The sequence below is a fragment of the Carassius gibelio genome, chromosome B10 (assembly GCF_023724105.1).
Source record: "Carassius gibelio isolate Cgi1373 ecotype wild population from Czech Republic chromosome B10, carGib1.2-hapl.c, whole genome shotgun sequence".
NCBI lineage: Eukaryota > Metazoa > Chordata > Actinopteri > Cypriniformes > Cyprinidae > Carassius > Carassius gibelio.
Window position 1 is genome coordinate 21224113 of NC_068405.1, and position 21738 is coordinate 21245850.

A 21738-nucleotide genomic window follows, 5' to 3' on the forward strand; every position below is an offset into this window, starting at 1 on the left:
TGTAGATCTAACAATAAACTGTACAATTTTGTGTGTGAGATTGTGTCTATTTAAGAATTTTTTTCAATCAGAGTCACAATCATGACAAACCAATGTTTTTAACCAGACTTGGTGGATCCAGAAACTTTATAGGGCACATTTTACCCACACTTCCTTTGTCTTTGAGATGCCAAAAAGCTCCATATAGACAACATTAAAGTTCTAAATGTGTGTTATAGAAGTTACCCCACTCCTGTCATCCAATGTTTAGTTAGCTGTATTAGCATCATGGTTGGAAATTAGCAGCTTAAAATTGCATCACATTTTGCCTGAGAATCTACAATTTATTCTGAAGTAAGTTACATGATTTTATCTGTAACAGTTTAAGTACTAAGCAAAATCTATCTAATCTATCTGTCTGTCTGTCTGTCTGTTTGTCTGTCTAATAAATATAAAAAGTAGTGAGTTGGTAAGGTTGAGCAGTCTATCTGCATTGAGTTTCAGAGGTGAATGGGATCGCGCTGGGGTTGGTGGAGGGGGGCAGTGGAATTCTTGAATCCTCAAATCCTGGAAGTGGGAGGTACGAAGAAAAAAAAACCTCCTTCATATGTCTTTCCAGGGGAAGAATCGCTGCTGTGAGCGACAGAGAAAGCGCACGACAAACACGCTACTTCGCAGCAGTTTACCTCGGTGTGACTCGTAAATCTCCGTACGTCGCGATACACCCGCCCGAGCTTATGAATGAAAAACTTCCCAAAGAGCAAAGACCTGGAAGTTTTCTGACTGGTTATCTACGCACCTGGACCAAAACCTATTGTTTGGTTCAACTGGTTTAAACGCGACTCGCTACTTTTTGCAAAAAACCAGGCGAGCTGCACGAGAGAAATCTGACTGAGTGGCTTGTTTTGATTCAATTCAGCGTTGGATATTTTCTACAGAGATCGCTTGTTTTGGAGTAATGCTTCACAAACCTAAATAACTCCCACAAAGAAGCGCCACTTCAACACAACCCAGTGCTCATAATACCATTCAGAGGTGAGTGCTTTTAACTTTGTGAAGAACCTGAAAATGTTTAGTGTTATGATGCATTTGATGGTCTTTTTTTTGTAAATAAGCCTAGTTATATGAAAGATTATATACGCATGCCAAAAAATACGTTATCTTCAGACACATTTCAATTTAAAGAAACTTTTTTGCAAGTTTTATGTAGATAGGTCAATCCAGAAGTATTGGTATAGGCTATATATGATTGCAATATAAATATAAATAGAGGCTCATATAGCCTAGTTGTGCTTTTTAAAGTAAATCATTCTCATTTCCATTGTGTTTGCACATTCATGAAGAGACAAACACTGAATAGGTGCTCACAGCAGGAGTAGAATAAGAATGCTACATTGTGTTCCCTCAATTTCCATATCAATGAATATGAAAAGTGACCTATTTTGAGCTGTAAAACCCTAGGTGGCATTGGCTGTCCAGTGTTTGTTATGGATGCATTGTGTTCCTTGAGGAAACAAACCTTTCCAGGGCAATCTGCATCTGTGTTAATGATAAATCAGGGGTTTTTGTGATTTAACTGAACTGATGTGGTCTGAACTCCCTGGCCGACCTCTGTCGTAGAGTTTAGGTGGAAAGATGCACTAGTAGAGTAATTCTAAACATCTTAGTCAAGAACATCCTCAACATGTTACGCTAATTTACTTTTAGAGTCACTTTCTGATCACAAGTCAATGTGTCAGCATGTCCGAATCTTTGAGGATGACTACCTCATTCCACCAGCATTAATTTCAGAGATGAATCATAAATTAAACCGATATTTTTCAAAACCGCAACCTCCCTCCCCGAGGAGCCCATCTTGACTTATTGTGGCACTTGTGTTGAGTTACAGCCGAATCTCATAGTCGACTGTGTCAGCTGGAGCCCATCCAAATTGAATGTGTAATATTGGATACGCTGAAAGACAAGCCGCGTCCATGCACCTGGTCCAAGCACTGCTCAGTCACCCGCTGGGACTTATTCCTGCTGCTGGTTTCTTCCTGGTAATCTTTTCAATATCACTGTCAGCATAACTGGATATTAAACTGCAGCTGAAGCTTTATATTCAGAGTTCAGAGCAAAAATATTGCTTCCAGAAGGAGGTTTTCTTAGCAATGGCACAAAATAAACATATTCGGTTCCCCAAAGAAACCTTTTAGTGAACCGTGAAGTTCTTTAAAGAACCTTTTTTTTCCCTATGTGTGAAGAATATTTTAATAACATTCTTCCACTATAGAACTTTTTGTTCAATGGAAAGGTTCGGTTGATGTTAAAGTTTCTTCTGATGCCAAAAAAGAGAACCTCTAGTTTTGAGAGCTTACATAACCACTAATGTTCGTTCCCCTTTTTGGGAGTTTTTTAGTGTGCATCAGTGATTATGCAAAACAAAGCCAACGGAGGTGTGGGTAGGAAAGGAAAAGGGCAAAATATTCGAGTTGGATTTCCTCTCCTAATCTATACAATTACTGGTGTAAAGCCTGATAACTACCTAGGCAGTCGAGAGGTGGGGGGGGGGGTTGTGTGAGGGTCCTGGGATGGGTTGCATGACTATCTCCCAAAACAAACACGGAGTCGAGGAATGTCATGCATGGATGCAGCAGCATAGTAATTAAGGGTCCGGGCTGGACTCTCAGGGGGGTAGGGAACATAGCAAACCCAAACCTTTAATTATCACAATGGGCTTTTCAAATGCTCCTCTTGCATTACTGTGGAGAACTCTGAAAGGACTGCAGGTTTCAATGCTGTTTTCCACTTTTGGTGGAGATAGTTCAGTAGAAGTTTCTTCATTTGCATTTATCCATTTAAAAGATGCTTTTGTCCAAAGCGGCTTTCAAAAGAGAATAGCACAAGTAGCAACTACTTATAGGTACTTTTTTTGTTTCAAAATCCATCAGACTGGTGGTGGAACTGTGTAACATGTTAGCAATTTCTTTTTCATGACTGTTGTTGAAAAACAGTTTTATAGCTTATCCAATAACATTTCTTTGAAACTCGATGGCGTGCCGCGGTTTCATGTGTGAAAAAGTTCCACGAATAACTCCACATTCTCATCAGTTTAATAGATTCTTAAATTTTACTGCTTTGACATGGTTATGGACAGCGCCTGTGAGGTAAATGAACTGCGTTTATGGCCTTATCATAAACCCGCTGCACACCAGCATTTAGGATTTTTCATTCAGGGTTGCCACCCACCGCAGGACGACCGTCTCTTCATGTACTTGCCTTCAGCCGAATTACTTTGGCATAAAACTGTCCGACAGCTTTCAGTAATTAATGGAGATCCTTCATTTATCATTCTAATGAGGTGATCATAATTAACTGAATTAGATGTTTTTGTACGTTAGCTCTTCTAGATGAAAATGCATCATGGTTGAGTATTTTAAACACACTTGTGCGAAGCTGAGACTTGCGAAAACAGTGCTAATCAGTTTGACAACTTTGTTTGCATTCACTAATACTCTAATTCCCTTCATTCTCAGTAATGAGAGCTAAACATATAACACCAAGTTGTGTTGTTTCAGATTGGAAATTGTGAGTGAAGTTGAAAGTGTGAGAGCAAATGGTCTGCAGCGTGATTATTGGAGGAGGGGGTACAAAAACAACCGGCAGATTACAGACTTTTGTTGGGTAATGTTTGGCAGGGATGGAGGCGTGACTAGGGTCCCGAGGAAAGACAAGTGTCAAGTGGCGTTTCTAAGAGGGGCATAGCATTAACAGATGTGTTTCACACCACCGGGATGGCCTTTTCCACACCTATTCAGGGGCCAGCTGCTGTCGGGTGAGGGGTCGAGAGGTATGGGGCCTCTGTTTTCTTCATACTTGTGGGAAAACCATGTTTGAACCAATTTTTGACTTTCCAGGTCTCTAGTCCCAAAGTTACAGCTTTTTCTAAGTTAAGTTTAAATTTGATGTCATAAGATACTTGTTACTTTGAAATTAGGAGATTTTTATTCCATTATTTATTAGTGGCTTATTTAGTGGGTGATGGGTTGATGCATAAACAGTTGTCAGTACTAATCAAACCTTCTATTTAAGTGCAATGAAGGAATCAAACTTAATTAATATTTAAGTACAATGAAGGAGCCTTAGAAGTCGAATTAGTGAGTACCAGATGGGCTTTATTACCCAGGTGACGTTATTATTTCAGTAAATGAGAGGGGTCTGGTCTTTGTAAGCAGAGCGTGAGTGTAGTTGAGCTTATTTTGTGGCTTTTTGATATAGTTATAAGTGGAAACTGGTGGGCCTGGTAAGATTTTTTTTTAATGAATAAGAAGTCTTTTATGCTCATCAAAGATTGCATTTCTTTGATAAAAAAATATAGTGATATTGTGAAGTATTATTACAGTTCAAAATAACTTTTTCTATTTTAATATATTTTAAAATGTAATTTATTCCTGTGATGCAATGCTGAATTTTCAGTATCATTACTCTAGTCCTCAGTGCCACATGATTCTTCAGAAATCATTTTAATATGATGATTTGATCAAGAACATTTTTTTAGTGTTAAGTTTAGTGGCCTTAAACTTTTGAATGGTTTATGTTGCTTGAAATTGTTCCTACTTCCTACTGTTATACGATGTGTGTTATATGATGATTTTGATCAGAATAAACTGGACTCATTTAGAAAATAAAAGGTAAAGACTGCATATCAAATGTTCATTTGATGCTTTATGTATGTAGTTTATCATTCTTGTATTGCCACAAAGAATTATGGGACATGGATTTATCGCTGAATCCTGTCGCCACTTTGTCATCTAGATGAGTAGTATTTTCTAGCAAGTTTTATTTTCATTAATTGTGTACAAAGTGTGCAGCGTTTACATTTAAAACCTAATTGAGGCCAAACTAATTTTGTCATGGTTTTAAATGAACACTCCACTAAAATGAACACTTTTCAGAAGTATTTACATTGTAGTGGAGTTTGAAAATGGGGTTTTCAGAACCATTTGGGGGTGAACAATTCCCAAAAGAACCATTGCTTGAACATTTCAATTATCTAAAATAAAGAAACTTTTGTGGAATGCAAGGATTCTATGAATGTTAAAGGTTCTTCATGGAACTATTGATGGGATAAAGAACCTTTATTTATAAAGAGTGTAAGCAACCATTCTAACCAACCATAACCCTCTAGAACACACACATTAAAGTTTCAAAGGTTTTTCTTTTACATTGATGCTATATACAAACCATTTTTTGTTCCCCAGTGATTTGTTCTCAAAAGAACCATTGTTTCTAGTGTAAAGAATATTTAATAATCTAAGGAAAGCATTTTTCCACTTTAAAGCCCCTTTTGTGCAATGAAAAGTGCACGTTTGAAAGGATCTTTGATGCCAATAAAGAATAATGGGAAAAAGCCAGATCAATCCAATGAAAAGTTATTTTTTCCTCCTTTGTATGTTTTCATAGCATGTAAGACTTAATTCCTGTTCACTTTGTCTTTCACTTTTTTGGCAGGTAGCTGTATGCTGCCAGTGTTGATGGGCCAGTACTGCCCACAGCTGTGTGAATGAACTGTTTCGGCCCACCCTCCTCGACCAGCTGCCCTGGCATGGCTTCTCTCAGGAAGATGAAGTCATGCCGTTTGCTTCTCCTGTGGGTTATTCTAGCTCAGTTCCCCTTGGCCCACGCACGTCCCGCAGTAACCGAACAAGGTAAGTTTTTCCCTGTTCCCATGTCTAATTCCAGGCTCTTTCTAATCTGAACAAATGGACAAAAGCAACCCGTTTTAGTTTTCCTTGCGTGATTTAGGCTCGCATACATTCATTTGATGTTCAGTTTACACTTGGCTCTACCTCATGCAGCAGCGGAGTTCTGGTCACGGCTCCATTTTTGATGTGGAGTTAACAAGTGGAGCTGGAACTCATTAGGGTCTGATGTGTTGTAGGACTCCAGATGCTTTTCCTTTATGCATCCAAGTAGCTTCGGGGTCTTTCACTCTTTCTTGAAACCTTAGAGGTTCAGATGGTTCATGGTGGAATGCACAGCATTGCAAAGACTCCTTAATGTGCTAAAAGGTCTCCAAACACAATACAGACCTCTATAGCAGTGGGAGAATGGCTTTGAATAATTTATATATTTAATCTGAAATGCCCATTAGCTGCTTCTCTCTTACCTTTTGGTTTTGAGATATTGGCACCATAGGGTTATATCAGCTAAAATTTGATTTATCTAATTGTGGTAATATGCACACACACATACATTTTGTTGTTACAGTCTGGCACCAGCACAGCCTCGATTGTCTACAGCTTTATTGATGATGCATGTTTGCATACATGTGGACATAGTGTCCATTCACAGCCGCTTAAGACACTGATATGTTGTACACAGTGGGCCACAGAGCTCTTCTGTATGTGAAAAGTAATAATCTGTATCCTGTTGCTGTATAAACTCTTGCTCCATTGTTGGATAGCATTGATCGAATGGTCTGTTTGCCTTCTAGCCTGAATTGACTTGTTGTAGTTACTCTGTGCCCAGCACTATTACTAGCCAGGCAGGAAATCCCAGCAGCAATCCTTCCAGGCTACGACTTCCTCTACTGATTCCCAGCCAAGTCCAGAGATTTGCACCAATCCTGGTCCATGTAGAGAGAAAGACAGCTATAAGGATTCAAGGCTTGTTTTATTGAAGCTTTAGTTCATTAAAAGGCTCGTAATGATCTGATATGCAATGGCTTTTAAAGATGTCGCGGATGAATAATGAGGTGAAGACAGATGTTGTCCACTACAGCTTGGACAGACTGACCAAGACAAATGGGTCGGGCCTCCGCCTCCCTCTGAGAAAACACGTTCTCTTCTGCTTCTCCAAGAAGCCAGTCCGGAGCGGTCTGAATCTGAAGCACACAGATGTGTGTTGGTACGGCTCGCTGATGAAATCATGCTTGTGTTTTTGGGTCGGTCAGACTGGGAAGAATGACGTAGGAGCATATCGAGATTCTTTCTGTTTAGTGGAAAATGTTAAGAGTTTTAATTTAGTTAGATTGTTTTGTAGCAGTCATAAACAAGTGTTTTTTCCACAGAATTTCTTCTGTAAACAAAATGTGCTTCCAATTCGGCTGTTTAGGAGGTGCGCTCCTCCCCTTGTTGCTTTTTTACCAGAGGAATGGTTCGAATTTTGGCTTGTTGAGGATCAAATCTGAATGCATCTTTATTCTCAGTGCTGTTTTATTTGCAAAAAGCTCCTTTTAGTTGAAGCTTGTGCAGTAGCTTTGTATGATTTTCTGACTGGACATTGTCCACGTGAACCGTTTTGGAAGAAAAAGTGCATGGGATTGCCTAGAAAAAAAAAAAAATTATATATGGAAATATTAAATGGCATCTTCTGTTATTTATTTATTTTTTTAAAGAAATTAATACTTTTTTTAATCTGCAAGGATGAATTTAATTAAAGTGAGAGTAACATTTGTAATTTGACAAAATACATTTCAAATACATGCTGTTCTTCTGAACTTTCTATTCATCAAAGTACCCTGAAAAAATGTCCTTTAAAGATTTGCGCAAAACTTTAGTTAATTTTATAAATGTTGATAAAAAATACTTGATGATGGTCTTTCTATTCACTCATGTAATGCGACTTAAACTTAATTTTTTCCTCTCACGATAAGTGACTGTGATGTTGGTACACATATATCGCAGTCCCCACACACACTTTTTTTATTTTTAATCAAAGGATTATGATCATGTGTCCTTTATGTACGGCAGGTAACCTGTGAGTGTGGAAAAAAAAAACTGTTTCCATTGCAGTTTTGCGCAATATTTGTTTTCCCGTCACATAAGAGCGTAAAACTTTTTTGCTATTTTTTTTTTTTTTTTAGAGAAAATGTACGTTTCTATTGGACATTTTTTAGTTTGCCATTTCAGTTTGCACAATTTGAAGGGTAATGGAAACACAGCAAAAAAAATTTGCCTTGGTGATTATTAGCCAAACTTTTGCTCAAATCAAATGCTACATTATTTTGCTTCAAATTAGTTCATAGCTTGGTAGAAGCCAGCTAATTAGCCACATGCTAGCAAAGACGTGTCGTCATCCTCAAAAACCATACACAAAGTAAAAAAGTACTACCCAGACTATTAAATACCAGTTCAGCCACTGAAACAATTGAATTTCCAGAGCAATTTAGAAAGCAAACTCCTAATGTTGCATGTTGTTGGGCTTATAAAAGGGAGGGGTAATATTTATGTTCTTATGGAATTTTTTTTTTTTTGTTTTTTTTTTTGGCACTTGTCTATGAAGAATTAATAAATGCTAGACAACAACATTTATTGCAACAACAGTCACAGCCAGGCATTTCATTTGAGTATAAATGCATCAAAGGGCATGCTGGGAGATGTCAGCCCTATTTACTGCAGTTCTAAGTGAGTTCTAAGGTTTTTCTTGTAAATGTGAGGTTTAGGGGTGTGTGTCATGTTTGTTCTCCAGAAAGTGACGGGAATGATTGGAAATAAAGGGAATGGAAGGATATCAGATGAGACGTCAGTTCTCGTTTTATTTTCAAGACCAGCATCTCCCTCAGCCTCAACTTTTCCTGCTCACCCTGCTTTTTTTGCTAAATTTGCTGAGGGGAAAGTTGATCCCAACCCCCTCTCGTCCCTGCCAGGATTAAGGGGCCTGTGATCCAGGAAATACCTCCACTTGGCTCAAGTGAGATCTCCATGACAACTAGCCGAGGAACCTGCTGTTACAGGCTCTTCTCCGTCTCTCCAAACATGCTCTCTTTCCCATTTCCGTCTCTTACGGATCCGCTCGCATTGTCATGAAACACTACGGAGGACAAAAGGGATGGATTAGTTTGTTTGACAATTAAGGTGACTTCAGGATGGTGGGGGGTCTCTTTGAATGGGACAGCCGTATGTTCTGGTGTTAGGGGTTTTGGGGCTTTTGTTTTGTATGTGCTGAAACTCAGGCCTAATAAGTGTAATGGGCCACTGGAGGTTAATCTTTAAACAGTTTAGATTTTTTTCTGCAGAACTTCCCCCTATTTGGTAAAGGAAGTATCACATTTCTTGCTAGCAAGCTTGCATTTTAGATTCAAAGTGTTTGAGTTTTGTGCAATATTGAATCTGTGGGTGAATCTCATCAAAAACATACTTAGACCACATTACAGTTAAAAAAAAAAGTTATGTTTATATTTTCTAATTAAATTTTGTTGCAGTGTATTTAAGAAAATATACAACTATGTCCGGTTTTGTGCATAGTGACATTATTTTTATGAAAAATATTTTACCTTTTTTATTCTAATTTTTATTGTTCTCAAAGAGAAGACATTATATTCCTGTAGTACCTAAAATTGTTATACAATGTTTTCATTTATTTTAAAAATATGATTATAATTATTTTGAAATTACTAAATGCTTTACAAGTATAAATACTTTACAAATGTAAAATGTAAAATATTTTTTCACATTCCTGTCTAAAGATTATTTGCGTTGCAGTAATAACATTAAACTTTATGTAATAGCTTAATTGTCATAATGTTATCATTTAAAAATATTAACACTCAAGGCTTCATTTATTTTGTCCAAATTATAATAATTACTTTGTGTTAATCTTACGTTAAAATATGGCCAAATGTGGTCTTGACGACAGGTTTTGTGAGACCCAAACCATATTAATCTTTTTTGTATTCATCTTTTAGTTTGTGGCTTCGCAGTTTTCTTTATTTCTTTTGTTGGTGGTGGTTCTGCCATATTTTTATAGTTCCATTCATTCATTTTTCTAAGTTTGTGAGGCATCACTTCCATAGTCGTCTTTCTCCATGGTGCTTTGCTCATCTCTCTTTTGTTAGTCATGGCCCTTAACTTTAAGTTTTGCGGTTCTTCCCTTTTCTTTGGACAAGAGTCATGTCTTGTCTCACACTTTATTTTAAAACTCCGATTTGGATCCAGTTACCCCCTTTGCCAAACTGCTGGTCTTCTGTTCCACCATTAATCCGAACAGAGGTGAAAATGGAGCTGTACACTTTGTTCCCCGGGGAGCGTTTGGTGCTGCAGTGCTTGGCTCAAGACGAGACCCCAGTCGTAGGCCTCGCAGTCATCTGGACTAAAAACCATGCTGCAGTGCTGAATGGAGACCACATGCAGGTGAACGGGGGCCAGCTGGAGATTGGGTCAGTGGAGCTGACAGACTCTGGGCTTTACTCCTGCACTGTCCAAAGCTTGTTCGGCAACCACTCTACCTATTTCATCGTTAACGTGACGGGTATGTCTTGCAAGAGCTTGAAGGGGATGAGCTTTGTCTTTTTTTTCTTATTGAAAAAACACATTTCTTCACAACTTGCCCAGTTTGGGCTATGGACATAAATGATATCTGGGTTGTTAAACAAGTTGCTCTGCTACTTTTCTAAGCAAACGAACAAGGAATCCAGTGACAAAATGTCATATTAACTACTATTGAAGAAGGAATCTGTACTATATTTAGAGACCAAAAAATCATAAAGAATCTTTTGGCCTGATGGCAAACAAGCTGTAAAAAAAAAAGAAAAAAGATATCTTCAGTAAGTCATGGTAACTTATGTTTTTACATTTACTTTAACTTAAAAAATAAGTTGAGCAATTTCAACTTTTTATTTTTATTTTTGTAAAAAAATTTTTTTTACAATCAATAAGATTCAACTTGATATTTTTTAGCAGTGCATTAGCTATGTTTCCACCCACAATATTAATATACATTTTGAGATCGCGTAAAATCTCAAAATGTATATTAAACTTAAATGTGCTAAATTAAGGTGCATATTTTGATAAGAAAATGAAAGTGAAGTGACATTCACTTCACTTTCATTTTCTTATCAAAATATGCACCTTAATGTGCATAAACGATATGATTTCCTTAATGTGCACCAAGTAATATTCAGATATTATATTTTTTGTTGTTGATTTTTGTTTTGTTTTTTCGCAAAGGGTATTTTAATTCTTAAAATACCTCAAATACATGGAATGTTTCAGTTGGAATTTGTTTATTATTTTTAATTACTTAAATGCAGTACAACAGATACTATATTGATGTATAAATACTTTACAATTAAATCTTTAACATTCCAAGTTTTTTTTTTTACATTACTGTAATTTGCTTCATTTTAATATGCTTAATTGTCATGAAAATGTTATAATGCTAAAAACCTTAATGCTTAAGGCTTAATTCTCTATTTACAAAATAATATAATTATTTCCTTTAAATTTAAAATCTGGTTCAAATATGACCCAGACATGATCTAAGTAACCACATAGCCAACCCCCTGGCATCATGCTGGTAAGTTTTGCACAGGCAAACACCACTTATTGTCTTCTAAAATTGTTAAAAACTAGTTGAAGTTGCCTTTTGAGATTGTTTTGTTGTTATAGATGAATAACTGGGACACTGTGAGGCCATTTCTCTCCTTTCAGCTGTGAAATGTGTCAGGCGTTGAGTGGTGAATTTGTTAGACAGCTCCCCAGAGTGTGTGTGTTTGCGTCTGTGTGATGGAAGCGTGGGCACGGCTCTGGAGCGGAGCCTGCGGTGACTCATGCGCTCTCACTGTCCGACACTCTGTGAAGGGTGGATGCGCTACTTCGTTCTGGTTCAATATCCAGATCAAGCAAAGAATACAAAATCACCAGAATATTGTAAACACATTAATCATTTCAGAAATAAAAGTGTCAGAAGCCTCTCCTTTCTCAACCTGCTGCTATTATTTGCTTCATGACTGGTTAAATCTAACACTTATAACTTATTTTATATACGGACAAACAGACAAATAACTAACAACATCTGCATGTGATTTGCTGAATTTGTGACACTCAAATTGTGCATGATGAATTGTGGATGCTTTATTCTGACCTTTATGGGCAGCTGTATGAATGTATTCTCTGACACACATCCTGTCCACTTTGTCACAGGTCATGCAGTACCATCTTCTGAGGATGAGGACGACGATGAGTCATCGTCAGAGGAGAACAAGCCGTCAAGTAGCCAGGAGCTCTTACGTAAGCATGCACTTTCTTTTTCGGGAAGAAAATCAAGTGATGAATTGTATAACCCTATTAATGACGTATTTCCTCTGTAGCGATGGCGCCTCATTGGGCCCAGCCTGAAAAGATGGAGAAGAAGCTTCATGCCGTACCGGCCAGCAAAACTGTGAAATTCCGATGTCAGGCCGAGGGAAACCCGATGCCGAAACTACGCTGGCTCAAGAATGGAAAAGAGTTCAAAAGAGACCAGCGCATCGGGGGCTACAAGGTATGTTTGCACCTGAGCAGACTTCAGTTCCTGACTGATATCACTGTTATGTGGGACATACAGCCCTCATTTACCCTGCACCTGATACCTCCGCTTACAATAGGGTAAAATCCCAGCCTGAATCTCTACACCCTGAACCCGACACCTGAATACACACACCCTGATGTAAACGTGCAGGAAACATCACAGCTCTGGTTACACATACTATAGTTAGCCGTAGTGATTAGAGCTTGGCAAAAATGATAAAAAGGACTAAACATTGAGAGACAGTGTGCAAATATCAAGAAAACATGTAGCACAATGTGCTAGAACATTCAGTGACCAGCAATTAAAATTAAGCAATATTATTAATTCCTGAAGTGATTTTGATGTTTATTTGGCCATTACGTTCCCTTCAGGGTGCATTATTGCAGTACTTTTGCAGTTACAAGAGCATTAAAACTGATGTTTTAGTGTCTTTAAACTTGAGTAGCAAAAGTTGCATTCAGTAAGTTTGATTCATTTCTGTGAATCAGTTTCAGAATCATGATTCATAACCTTATTACCTATTACCCATATGTTTTGTTTTATGTAAGAATTTTAAAAGATTATTATTATCACGTTGGTCAGTATAACTGAAAGTGATTAACTATTGTTCTTTTATTTTTTCAGACATCTGTATGGTAAATGATGGTGTCTTTAATTTGAAATAAGTCATTTTAAGCCATTAATAAGCCAAAAATGTATTTCACGTAAGAGATTTGTGAATGGGTTATGCAGATTTGGTTTTTAATTTCAGTGTATTTGGAGTAAATATTGCATGAATACATTTTAAATAATATTTATTTTCTTCCATTCTCAGCTGCGGGAACACATGTGGACCATAATCATGGAGTCTGTGGTGCCCTCAGACAAGGGCAACTACACATGCCTTGTGGAGAACGAATACGGAAGCATCAATCACACCTATCAGCTGGATGTAGTGGGTCAGTCATCTCTCAGTATCAACCAGTGGCAGTTTAGGAGTAAATATTGCACTTGAATCCAAATCTGACAAACATGTATATTTCAGAGCGATCGCCTCACAGGCCCATCCTGTATGCTGGTCTTCCTGCAAACCGAACGGCTGTGGTCGGCAGTGACGTAGAGTTCGTCTGCAAGGTCTTCAGTGATCCCCAGCCTCACATTCAGTGGCTCAAACACATACTGGTGAACGGAAGCAAACTGGGACCTGATGGACTCCCTTACGTACGCGTCCTAAAGGTAAGGGGTTACATTGAAATGCTGTCAGTTTGCTTAAGTCTGACCTACATGGAGCAGATTCCTCAGTGGTCCACACATATTAGGATGTCTTGGTTTGGGATCCGATGTGATGAATTTGGTCTCTTGTCATCTCCAGCACTCGGGGGTCAATAGCTCGGACACCCAGGTGCTGACGCTCTACAATATCACAGAAGAAGAGGGCGGCGAGTATATATGCAAAGTGTCCAATTATATAGGAGAAGCCAATCAGTCAGCCTGGTTAACTGTCCTTAGACTTGACATGCAAGGTAACTTGACCAAGGATAGTCTGAAGTGATCTCGATCTCTGTAGAGGTTTTAGCCTTGGGTTTCTCTCATGCTTTGGGTTTTCCTATCCCATGATGCCATGGAAATTCCCAGTTGACCCAACCAATAGCGACAACTTCCTCGCTATGGATTGGGTCTTGCTGGAGAGAGTCTCCATGTGGCTTGCCTGATGTGGGTGGAGGTAGATTGAAGGTGATGGTGCTGGGCAGCAATATTTGATCCCTCTAAAGGTGACGGAAATGTTTCAGGTGGTTTTCTGCGCATCCAACGTGGTCCCGCTTCCTCCTCCTTTCCCTCATGTCTTGGGCCTCGGGTCTGCTTTTCTCGTTCTCTTCCAGACGGCTGGCCTCAACACCACCGACAAGGAGATGGAGGTGCTCCAGTTGAGGAATGTGTCCTTTGAGGATGCTGGGGTGTATACTTGCTTGGCGGGCAATTCAATTGGGATCTCCCATCATTCAGCTTGGTTGACCGTTGTTAAAGGTATCCGGCAACTCTTTCCTGTCCTCTCTAGACCTTTCCTTCTCATCAATTGCTCCCAACAGTGGCCATTTGTTTGTGTCATTCGCCAGCTTCAGGTGAACCGTGTTTAAGTCAAAGAGCATTTACTCAGCTATCACTTTAGCTGGTGTATATTTTGCACCGTTGACAAAGGCCGAGGTGTTTCATGGGAATGTGTGTGGCGTCCACAGGTGCACAACCACCCATGTGTGACACCAGCATGCCAAGTAGACCAAACATTTGGATTTTAGTGACATCTTCCCCTATACGTATCATCTTACTTAGGTGCCCTCAGGGGTTTTCACTTCCCATCGACCTGGCAAATGACACCAATTATGGCACTGTTTCACCTCCTCTACTTAACTTTCTCTAAATACCTAATTTTCTCGCTCTGACCTGCTATCTTTGTTGTTTTAATGAGTGGTTAGTGTACATCAAGTCACCTTTATTCAGATTAAATGAGCTCATTTTGAGAGTAAGCAGACTGATATGGGAACATTTTGCATAAAAGTTATGTTCCAATAACTAGTGAGCAGAAAGGAGATTCGATTTGCATATTGCTAAGATGTCGAATCAGTAATTTCCTCCACTGGTTCTCAACCTTTTTGACTCCCCTAAGTCCACAACAATAATCGGTTTCATGACTTTTCAGTTTTTCATGATTAAATCAATAAGGATTAAAAATGATCATTTTTTAAAATGTTTAACTCACAATTTTTATAAAGTCAAATATTATAACTTGGCATAAATAGACAGGTGTATCATTATTAAAATGCCCATGGAGTTTTATTACTTAAAGCTCCAGACTTTATTAATTTAATAAATAAATTTTAATAACATTTATTTATTTATTTATTGTTGTTTGGGCTCATTTTAATGCTTGTTTTATGTTATATTAATCATTTAAAGTCATATCGAGGCTTCTTAGAAGTTTACTAAGCCCCCTATTCGGTCATAGCCCTCTGGTTGAGAACCTCTGCTCAAAATGTAAAAACAAATATTGAGTAAAATCCTCCATAAAATTATTAAATACTTTTTGAATCACCTTTTGTGTGGAGCATTAATGTAATGCCTTAAAATGGGATCTAAGTACCTGTATAATTCTGGAGCAGCGTTATAGTTCTTTGACTGTAATCTGAAATTACTGTGACTTGGTGCTGCATTATCATTGCATCATTAAAATATTTTTTTACCAGTGTATGAAGTTGCCATCTATTTTTTTGTAGAGTTTTGTGACTGTGATAGCCGTCACTTGATGTCACTTCCTCTAATCTATAGATTATCAGCTTGATCACTAACTAATATGGGTTTCCTTGTGGGAAAAATAATTATTAATGATCAAGCATCACAAAATGAGTCCTTATCTTCTGAAGAATTTGTTTTATTTCAACCAGTGCATACTATTGCAGAACAACTCAACTCTATTTGAACAAAGCTCTAATTTAATAACAACCATTCGGGTTTAGCCATGTGTAACTTTGGCCTCCCTGGACAGTTTGGCCAGGATGGTTCTGTTTCATACTTATGCATGGGATGACTGCAGCCTCATGCCGATGGAGAATGTGGGGCGAAATACAACGCCACAAAGGAGCCATTATGCGGCAACAAAGGAATCTTGTGCTCTTTTCTCAGTGCCAATAGTGTCAAATGCACTGGATGAAATAAAACAGGGCTGTGTGTGTGCGTGTGCGTGTGTGTGCCTGTCACCAGCATCTACCAGTGTGTGTCGGTCCAAAGCACTGTCAAAAATGACAGAATTGTTAGATCAAAAGTTGAAATTACCCTTTTATTGATCAGTGACAGAACCTGGCTTCCATATAATCCTAATCAATATATTTTTTTTCTATTTGTACTTAAAATAAATATAATTCTGAATTAAAAATAGAATTTCTGTTGAAAACAAGTCTTTTTAATTTTATGTAATATATTTTTGTAACTTTTTTAATTTTTTTTATTATTTTGCTTGTAATGTAAATCAAGCTAAATCTTCTTTTGAGACAAAATACTACTTATGAAACCGGGTTAGTGTAGTTAACAAAAACAAAAATTGAAATGAAAATAGATTCAACTTTAGATATATAAAAACGAATACATATTACAAAAGCACACAACAGAATGACAAAAGTTATTGAAAATATAGCAATAAAATTGAAATCAATATATGAATAAAAGAAATAAGGAATTCTTCATAAGATTTCCAAATCTAGTTTTTGTAACTGACGGTAGCATTCTCTTTGCCCCATAAGCCCCCACCACTCCCTCTGCAGTCCCCAGTCAGTCCTACCTGGAGGTGCTGATCTACTGCGTCGGATTCTTCCTCATATTCCTCATGGTAGGAATTGCCACCATCGTCAAAGTCCGCAGCTCCTCCAAGAAGAGCAACTTCAACAGCCAGCTGGCCGTCCATAAGCTGGCCAAAAGCATTCCTCTCCGCAGACAGGTAACAGATAAGGACTTTGATGCATGCTGTCCAAAGAAGAGCGCTTGTGTCCTTCTAAAGACCCTTAATCCTCCCGCCCCCATTCTGCTTCCCCACTCTTCAGGTGTCGGTGGAATCCAGTTCCTCTCTGAACTCTGGTGTGATGTTGGTCCGACCTTCACGACTCTCCTCCAGCGGGTCGCCCATGCTGTCAGGGGTGTCCGAGTACGAGCTGCCCCAGGACCCGTGCTGGGAGGTCCCCCGAGAGAAGTACAGACACTGCTCATCCAAAATCTGAACTTCTCTTGCTTCTTATCTTCTGTAACCTAGGCATCATTTATCAATTTTGTTTTTGTTTGAAACAGGCTAGTACTTGGGAAACCTCTGGGAGAGGGCTGCTTTGGCCAGGTGGTGATGGGCGAAGCCATTGGAGTGGACAAAGACAAGCCCAACCGCATAACTAAAGTCGCCGTGAAGATGCTGAAATGTACGTGGTTTCCCAAAGTAAAAGCCTTAAAGGCCCCATGAAATGGCTTGACACAATATATAAGGGATCTTACTGATTTTGGATGAAGTGACAACAAAAGTGTTCTCTTTGTTTTAAGGTTTAGATATTTATTTTCTGTCAAATCCGACAAAAATTCTTATTTAAAAAATACCTTTTCGGAATGTAGTTCCAACAGACATTGTCATAAAACTCCACTTTTGATTTCATGGGGTCTTTAAGACCAAACCACGTTATCTATTAGATGTTTACTCGTGTAGAACCAGACCTCATCACGATTCCACATGTTTTCGTTAGCTGACGCCACTGAGAAGGACCTATCTGACCTCATCTCAGAGATGGAGATGATGAAGATGATTGGAAAACACAAGAACATCATCAACCTGCTCGGAGCTTGTACCCAGGATGGTAAGAGCCCGCACGTCCTGATTTTGCCAAGTCCGATGTGTTCCTAGGTCAACATATTTTGTTGACCCTGGAACAACATTTTACTCCAAAAATATATTCTTAACCATATCCCTACACCTAAACCTAACCTTAACCATGAGTAATCCCTAAAATCAGAGGAAATGATAGATGAATGACACTGATGTACAAGCAGCAAACACTGATTTTAAGCATAAACTTCACAAAATCTATAAACTGGTTTTTCAAATCTGATTGGTTAATCACAATGTTGTTCCAGGGTAAACAACGATGTTGTCCCAGGAACATGTCTCACTTGGTAAAATCAGGTTAGGCTAAGAGCCCATCTGAGGATTCTTACAGTCACACGCGTTTGAAGATGTTAGAGTACACCGTAAGGATTTTCCCTCTCAAAACACTCTTTATTTCCTTCATCCAGGCCCTCTTTATGTCATCGTGGAATACGCCTCTAAAGGAAACCTGCGGGAATATCTGCGTGCCCGCCGGCCACATGGCATGGAGTACTGTTACAATCCTGACCAGGTGCCCGTGGAGAGCATGTCCATTAAAGACTTGGTCTCCTGTGCCTACCAGGTGGCTCGTGGCATGGAGTACCTGGCGTCCAAAAAGGTATTGTTGACGCATTTTACGATTTATTAAAAAATGTCTTCAAAATGTGGGATGAAATGAAAATGTTTTGGTCTGTGTGCAATCCCCAACAGTGCATCCACAGAGACTTGGCAGCACGCAATGTACTTGTAACAGAGGACAATGTAATGAAGATAGCAGACTTCGGTCTGGCCCGGGACGTTCATCACATAGATTACTACAAGAAGACAACAAATGTAAGCAGTCAGTTCTTGAAATAGTCCTTTTTATGAGCCAAAAGTAAATTTATGACAAATTGAACGTCTTTATTTCTTCTTCAGGGCCGCCTGCCTGTCAAATGGATGGCACCTGAGGCTTTGTTTGACAGGATTTACACGCATCAGAGTGACGTGTAAGATGGCTCGTGTTTTATAGTGCTCTTATAGATGTTCTGTTTTGGTGTTGTTTTGGTACCAACTGAGTGTTCTCTTGTTGTAGATGGTCTTTTGGTGTTCTTCTGTGGGAGATCTTCACTCTGGGGGGCTCGCCGTATCCAGGAGTGCCTGTGGAAGAGCTCTTCAAATTACTACGAGAAGGTCATCGCATGGACAGACCCTCAGCCTGCACTCAGGAGATGTATGGCCCTTTCAAATGTTATAATTACTGACTAAAAGAGGATTCTTCTAATTTGATTACACAAAACCTTTCAAACTTTTAATTCACAAAACATCTAACTTTATAATTTGACACATTTTTAAGTGAAACATGCCATGTATTTTTTGTTTGTCTGTTAAAAATATAATATGTATTTTATTTTAATTATATTTTAGTTCCATTTTTAGTTAAATAAAATCTTTAAAAAAATGTTTTACTTATATTATGTAACACATTTTGAATGAAACCAACTTTGTAATTCATTTAAACAACAATAATCATTATTACTTAATTATTATTAAAATATTGTGTGAAACCGACTACATATTTAATAGGAAAATTATAAGTAATAATAATCAATAGTTTAAAATCAATTCTTTTATCATTGTTTAAATAAATAAATAAACCACTCAAAAATGCATAATAACCTTTTATTACTCTATTTTCCAATTTACTAAATTTTTTAATGCTGAAATGCACTGATAAATTGTGCACAATAGGATTTAATCCAAAAAATATTTCATGTTGTCTTCACATAATGACAGTTATATAATAGATTTTTTTTTCCAGGTACCTGATGATGAAAGACTGCTGGCAGGCGGTTCCCACACATAGGCCAACTTTTAAACAGCTTGTAGAAGACCTTGATCGCACTCTGTCCATGATATCCAATCAGGTAAGGCCTGCAGACTGTGTAGGTAGCTGCCTTTTATGTCAACATCCCACTCAAAATTAATCCTCATAAGTGAACGAAATGAAATGCACATCATGTCCAGCAACCCCAAAATGCAAATATGCTGATGTATCTGCCAACATGATGTTCACTGTTCTCATTGCAGTGCATTCTGGGAATGACTTATTAATTAATATGTTTTCCTTACAGGAGTATCTGGACCTCTCCGTTCCCCTGGAGCCCATGTACTCTCAGGTCATCCTGAATGAACGGAGTTCCACCTGCTCCTCCGAGCAGGACTCAGTGTTTTTAAGAGAGTCTGGACCTGAAGAACCCTGTATCCCTCTGACAGTTCCCCCACAACAAACTGTACGATCCTTCACAAAACGCTGACAGTAGAGAACACCTGGACCTCCATGTTCATAGAGGATCTCTCTACATCTTTCTGCTTCTTTTGACTCATCACCTCCGCAGGCTCAGAGACTGAGGAGTTCAGCCTGGGCCGTTCTAGCACAGAAACACAAGCAGGAGGACCAGCACACTCTCTAAAAACAAGACAGATCACAACAGAGAGGGAACTATCAAACATTTTGTCCATCAATTGTCCTTCAGTGGGATCGATCCTCACAAATAAGATGCTCGCAAAGCATCACAGAAGGATAAAATGGTCATCGATGCCAACAAAGTCAATGGGGTGGAGAAATAATTTCAAGTAAATGTAGTGAAATTGTACAAACATGAAATTATATAAACACTGTTTTTATATTACTATTATAATTATTATGATTGTTGTACGAGTTATCCGCTTTTATGTTCAAACATGGTGACATTTTGTCATTGCTTGGATTCTATTTCTGCAGCAATGAAATCTCATTGGTCAAAAATAATAGGATATTTTATTAATAATGAAGTGTGTAATTTTGTTGTTTAGATGTTCAGATACTTTCTTATTTCTCAGCGATTCAAAGACGCCATTTGAAGGACGGTTCCCTGAAAACTATAAACACTATTGCACTCTCAAAAATGTGTCTTTTTGATCCTGACCTGCTCAGTGTAGCATTATTGGCTTGACCAGTATCTTGAATCTGTTTGTTCGACCAATGGAAGATGAAGTAAAAGTTTAGGAAACCTGTTTGAAAACAGTTGATATTTTCTGCTGTTTGGCAATGCGAAGTCGTGCAGAAATTACACACTTTAGCTATAAACATCAAATATGTTCGGACTGGTTTTGACTGTGTTGCATTTTCTCTTTCACTGTGGAAAAATGAATAACTTATAGTTAAAAATGTCATCTTGTGCCTGTTTAGAAGTTGGTGTCACACAGATTTATATATGTTAAAATAAGCTACAAATAAAATCTGTTACTATTGCTTGCTGTTACGATCGTAAGGTGCGAATGCAGCATCCTGAAACACTCAATTCAAGGGTGAATGAATGTTTAGTTTGTATTAATATGAAGCAGATGGAATATGCATGTCTGTTTAGCATCAGCATGGTGGTTGACAATCTGTTAGCACCAGCTTCAAAGCATAGCATGTCTGTAGCTTCTTCGTTATTTTAAGCTAGACTCTCAAACGACAGGGTTTATATGACAGGATTGGCAACTTATTGTAAGGAACAGTGTAAAATTGTGTTCTTGAATAGAGTTTTGATACTTGTTTGATTATGTATGTCCTGATGTAAATTTCGAGGCAGTGGCCATGCACTTATATTCAGGCTGTCAATAAGCTGACTGATATTGCCTTTCCTGTGGGTATATAAATAAAAAAATGTTATATATAAAATATAATCTTGCATTTGTATACATAGCTCTTGCACGTAGGAAATAAATGACAGATGGACTAAACATCTCTCCTTGCAGGCCAGAGGTTGTTGGAAGGGCAGATGAACATAAGAAGTTGCTGACTTAAATGCGAATCGTTCACTCATGTTGAGAGCTAAGTGCATGATTAACGGTGAGAAGAAAGTGTTTTTCTCCTCCGCCGGCCCCTCATCGATTAACCACTCCAACAACAAGAGCAAACACAACATCGTCAGGCTGTATATCAGGAGGAAAAACTCTCGCTGCAGTGAAACAAGACAACTAGAGCACTTCAACGAGCGTCTTTGATTAATGCTAAGCAGTTTTACAGTAGATTGAATCCAATATGGCAATCTATTTTACAATCTAAACCAAACTCAAAATTAAATAATTCAGGTTTCTATTATCTATAGATACATAGT

General features: G+C 38.3%; 1 protein-coding gene across 3 annotated transcripts; it reads left to right on the forward strand.

The window, feature by feature from the left end:
* Positions 1-548: 548 nt before the first annotated feature.
* Positions 549-21361, forward strand: LOC127966872 (fibroblast growth factor receptor 1-A). Of its 3 annotated transcripts, XM_052568195.1 has the most exons (18): positions 549-1014; positions 3657-3808; positions 5470-5666; positions 11883-11969; positions 12050-12222; positions 13064-13187; positions 13274-13464; positions 14109-14253; positions 16518-16711; positions 16815-16960; positions 17056-17177; positions 17493-17603; positions 18040-18230; positions 18323-18445; positions 18530-18600; positions 18687-18824; positions 19413-19518; positions 19726-21361. In XM_052568195.1, exons 3-18 carry the CDS (start codon positions 5522-5524, stop codon positions 19906-19908), a joined length of 2250 nt encoding a protein of 749 aa, XP_052424155.1. In that variant the 5' UTR covers positions 549-1014; positions 3657-3808; positions 5470-5521; the 3' UTR covers positions 19909-21361. The 3 variants fall into 3 exon arrangements, with proteins under 3 accessions (XP_052424155.1, XP_052424156.1, XP_052424154.1); XM_052568196.1 differs by lacking the exon at positions 3657-3808; XM_052568194.1 differs by lacking the exons at positions 549-1014; positions 3657-3808; positions 5470-5666 and adding an exon at positions 9942-10209.
* Positions 21362-21738: the final 377 nt, after the last annotated feature.

Excerpts from the sequence above, each read along its gene's own strand:
- LOC127966872 (XM_052568194.1), top strand. The coding sequence starts at position 9,957 with ATGGAGCTGTACACTTTGTTCCCCGGGGAGCGTTTGGTGCTGCAGTGC. Across the intron at positions 10,210-11,882 it reads TTTCATCGTTAACGTGACGG|GTCATGCAGTACCATCTTCT; the intron begins GTATGTCTTGCA and ends ACTTTGTCACAG. Across the intron at positions 16,712-16,814 it reads GCATTCCTCTCCGCAGACAG|GTGTCGGTGGAATCCAGTTC; the intron begins GTAACAGATAAG and ends CCCACTCTTCAG.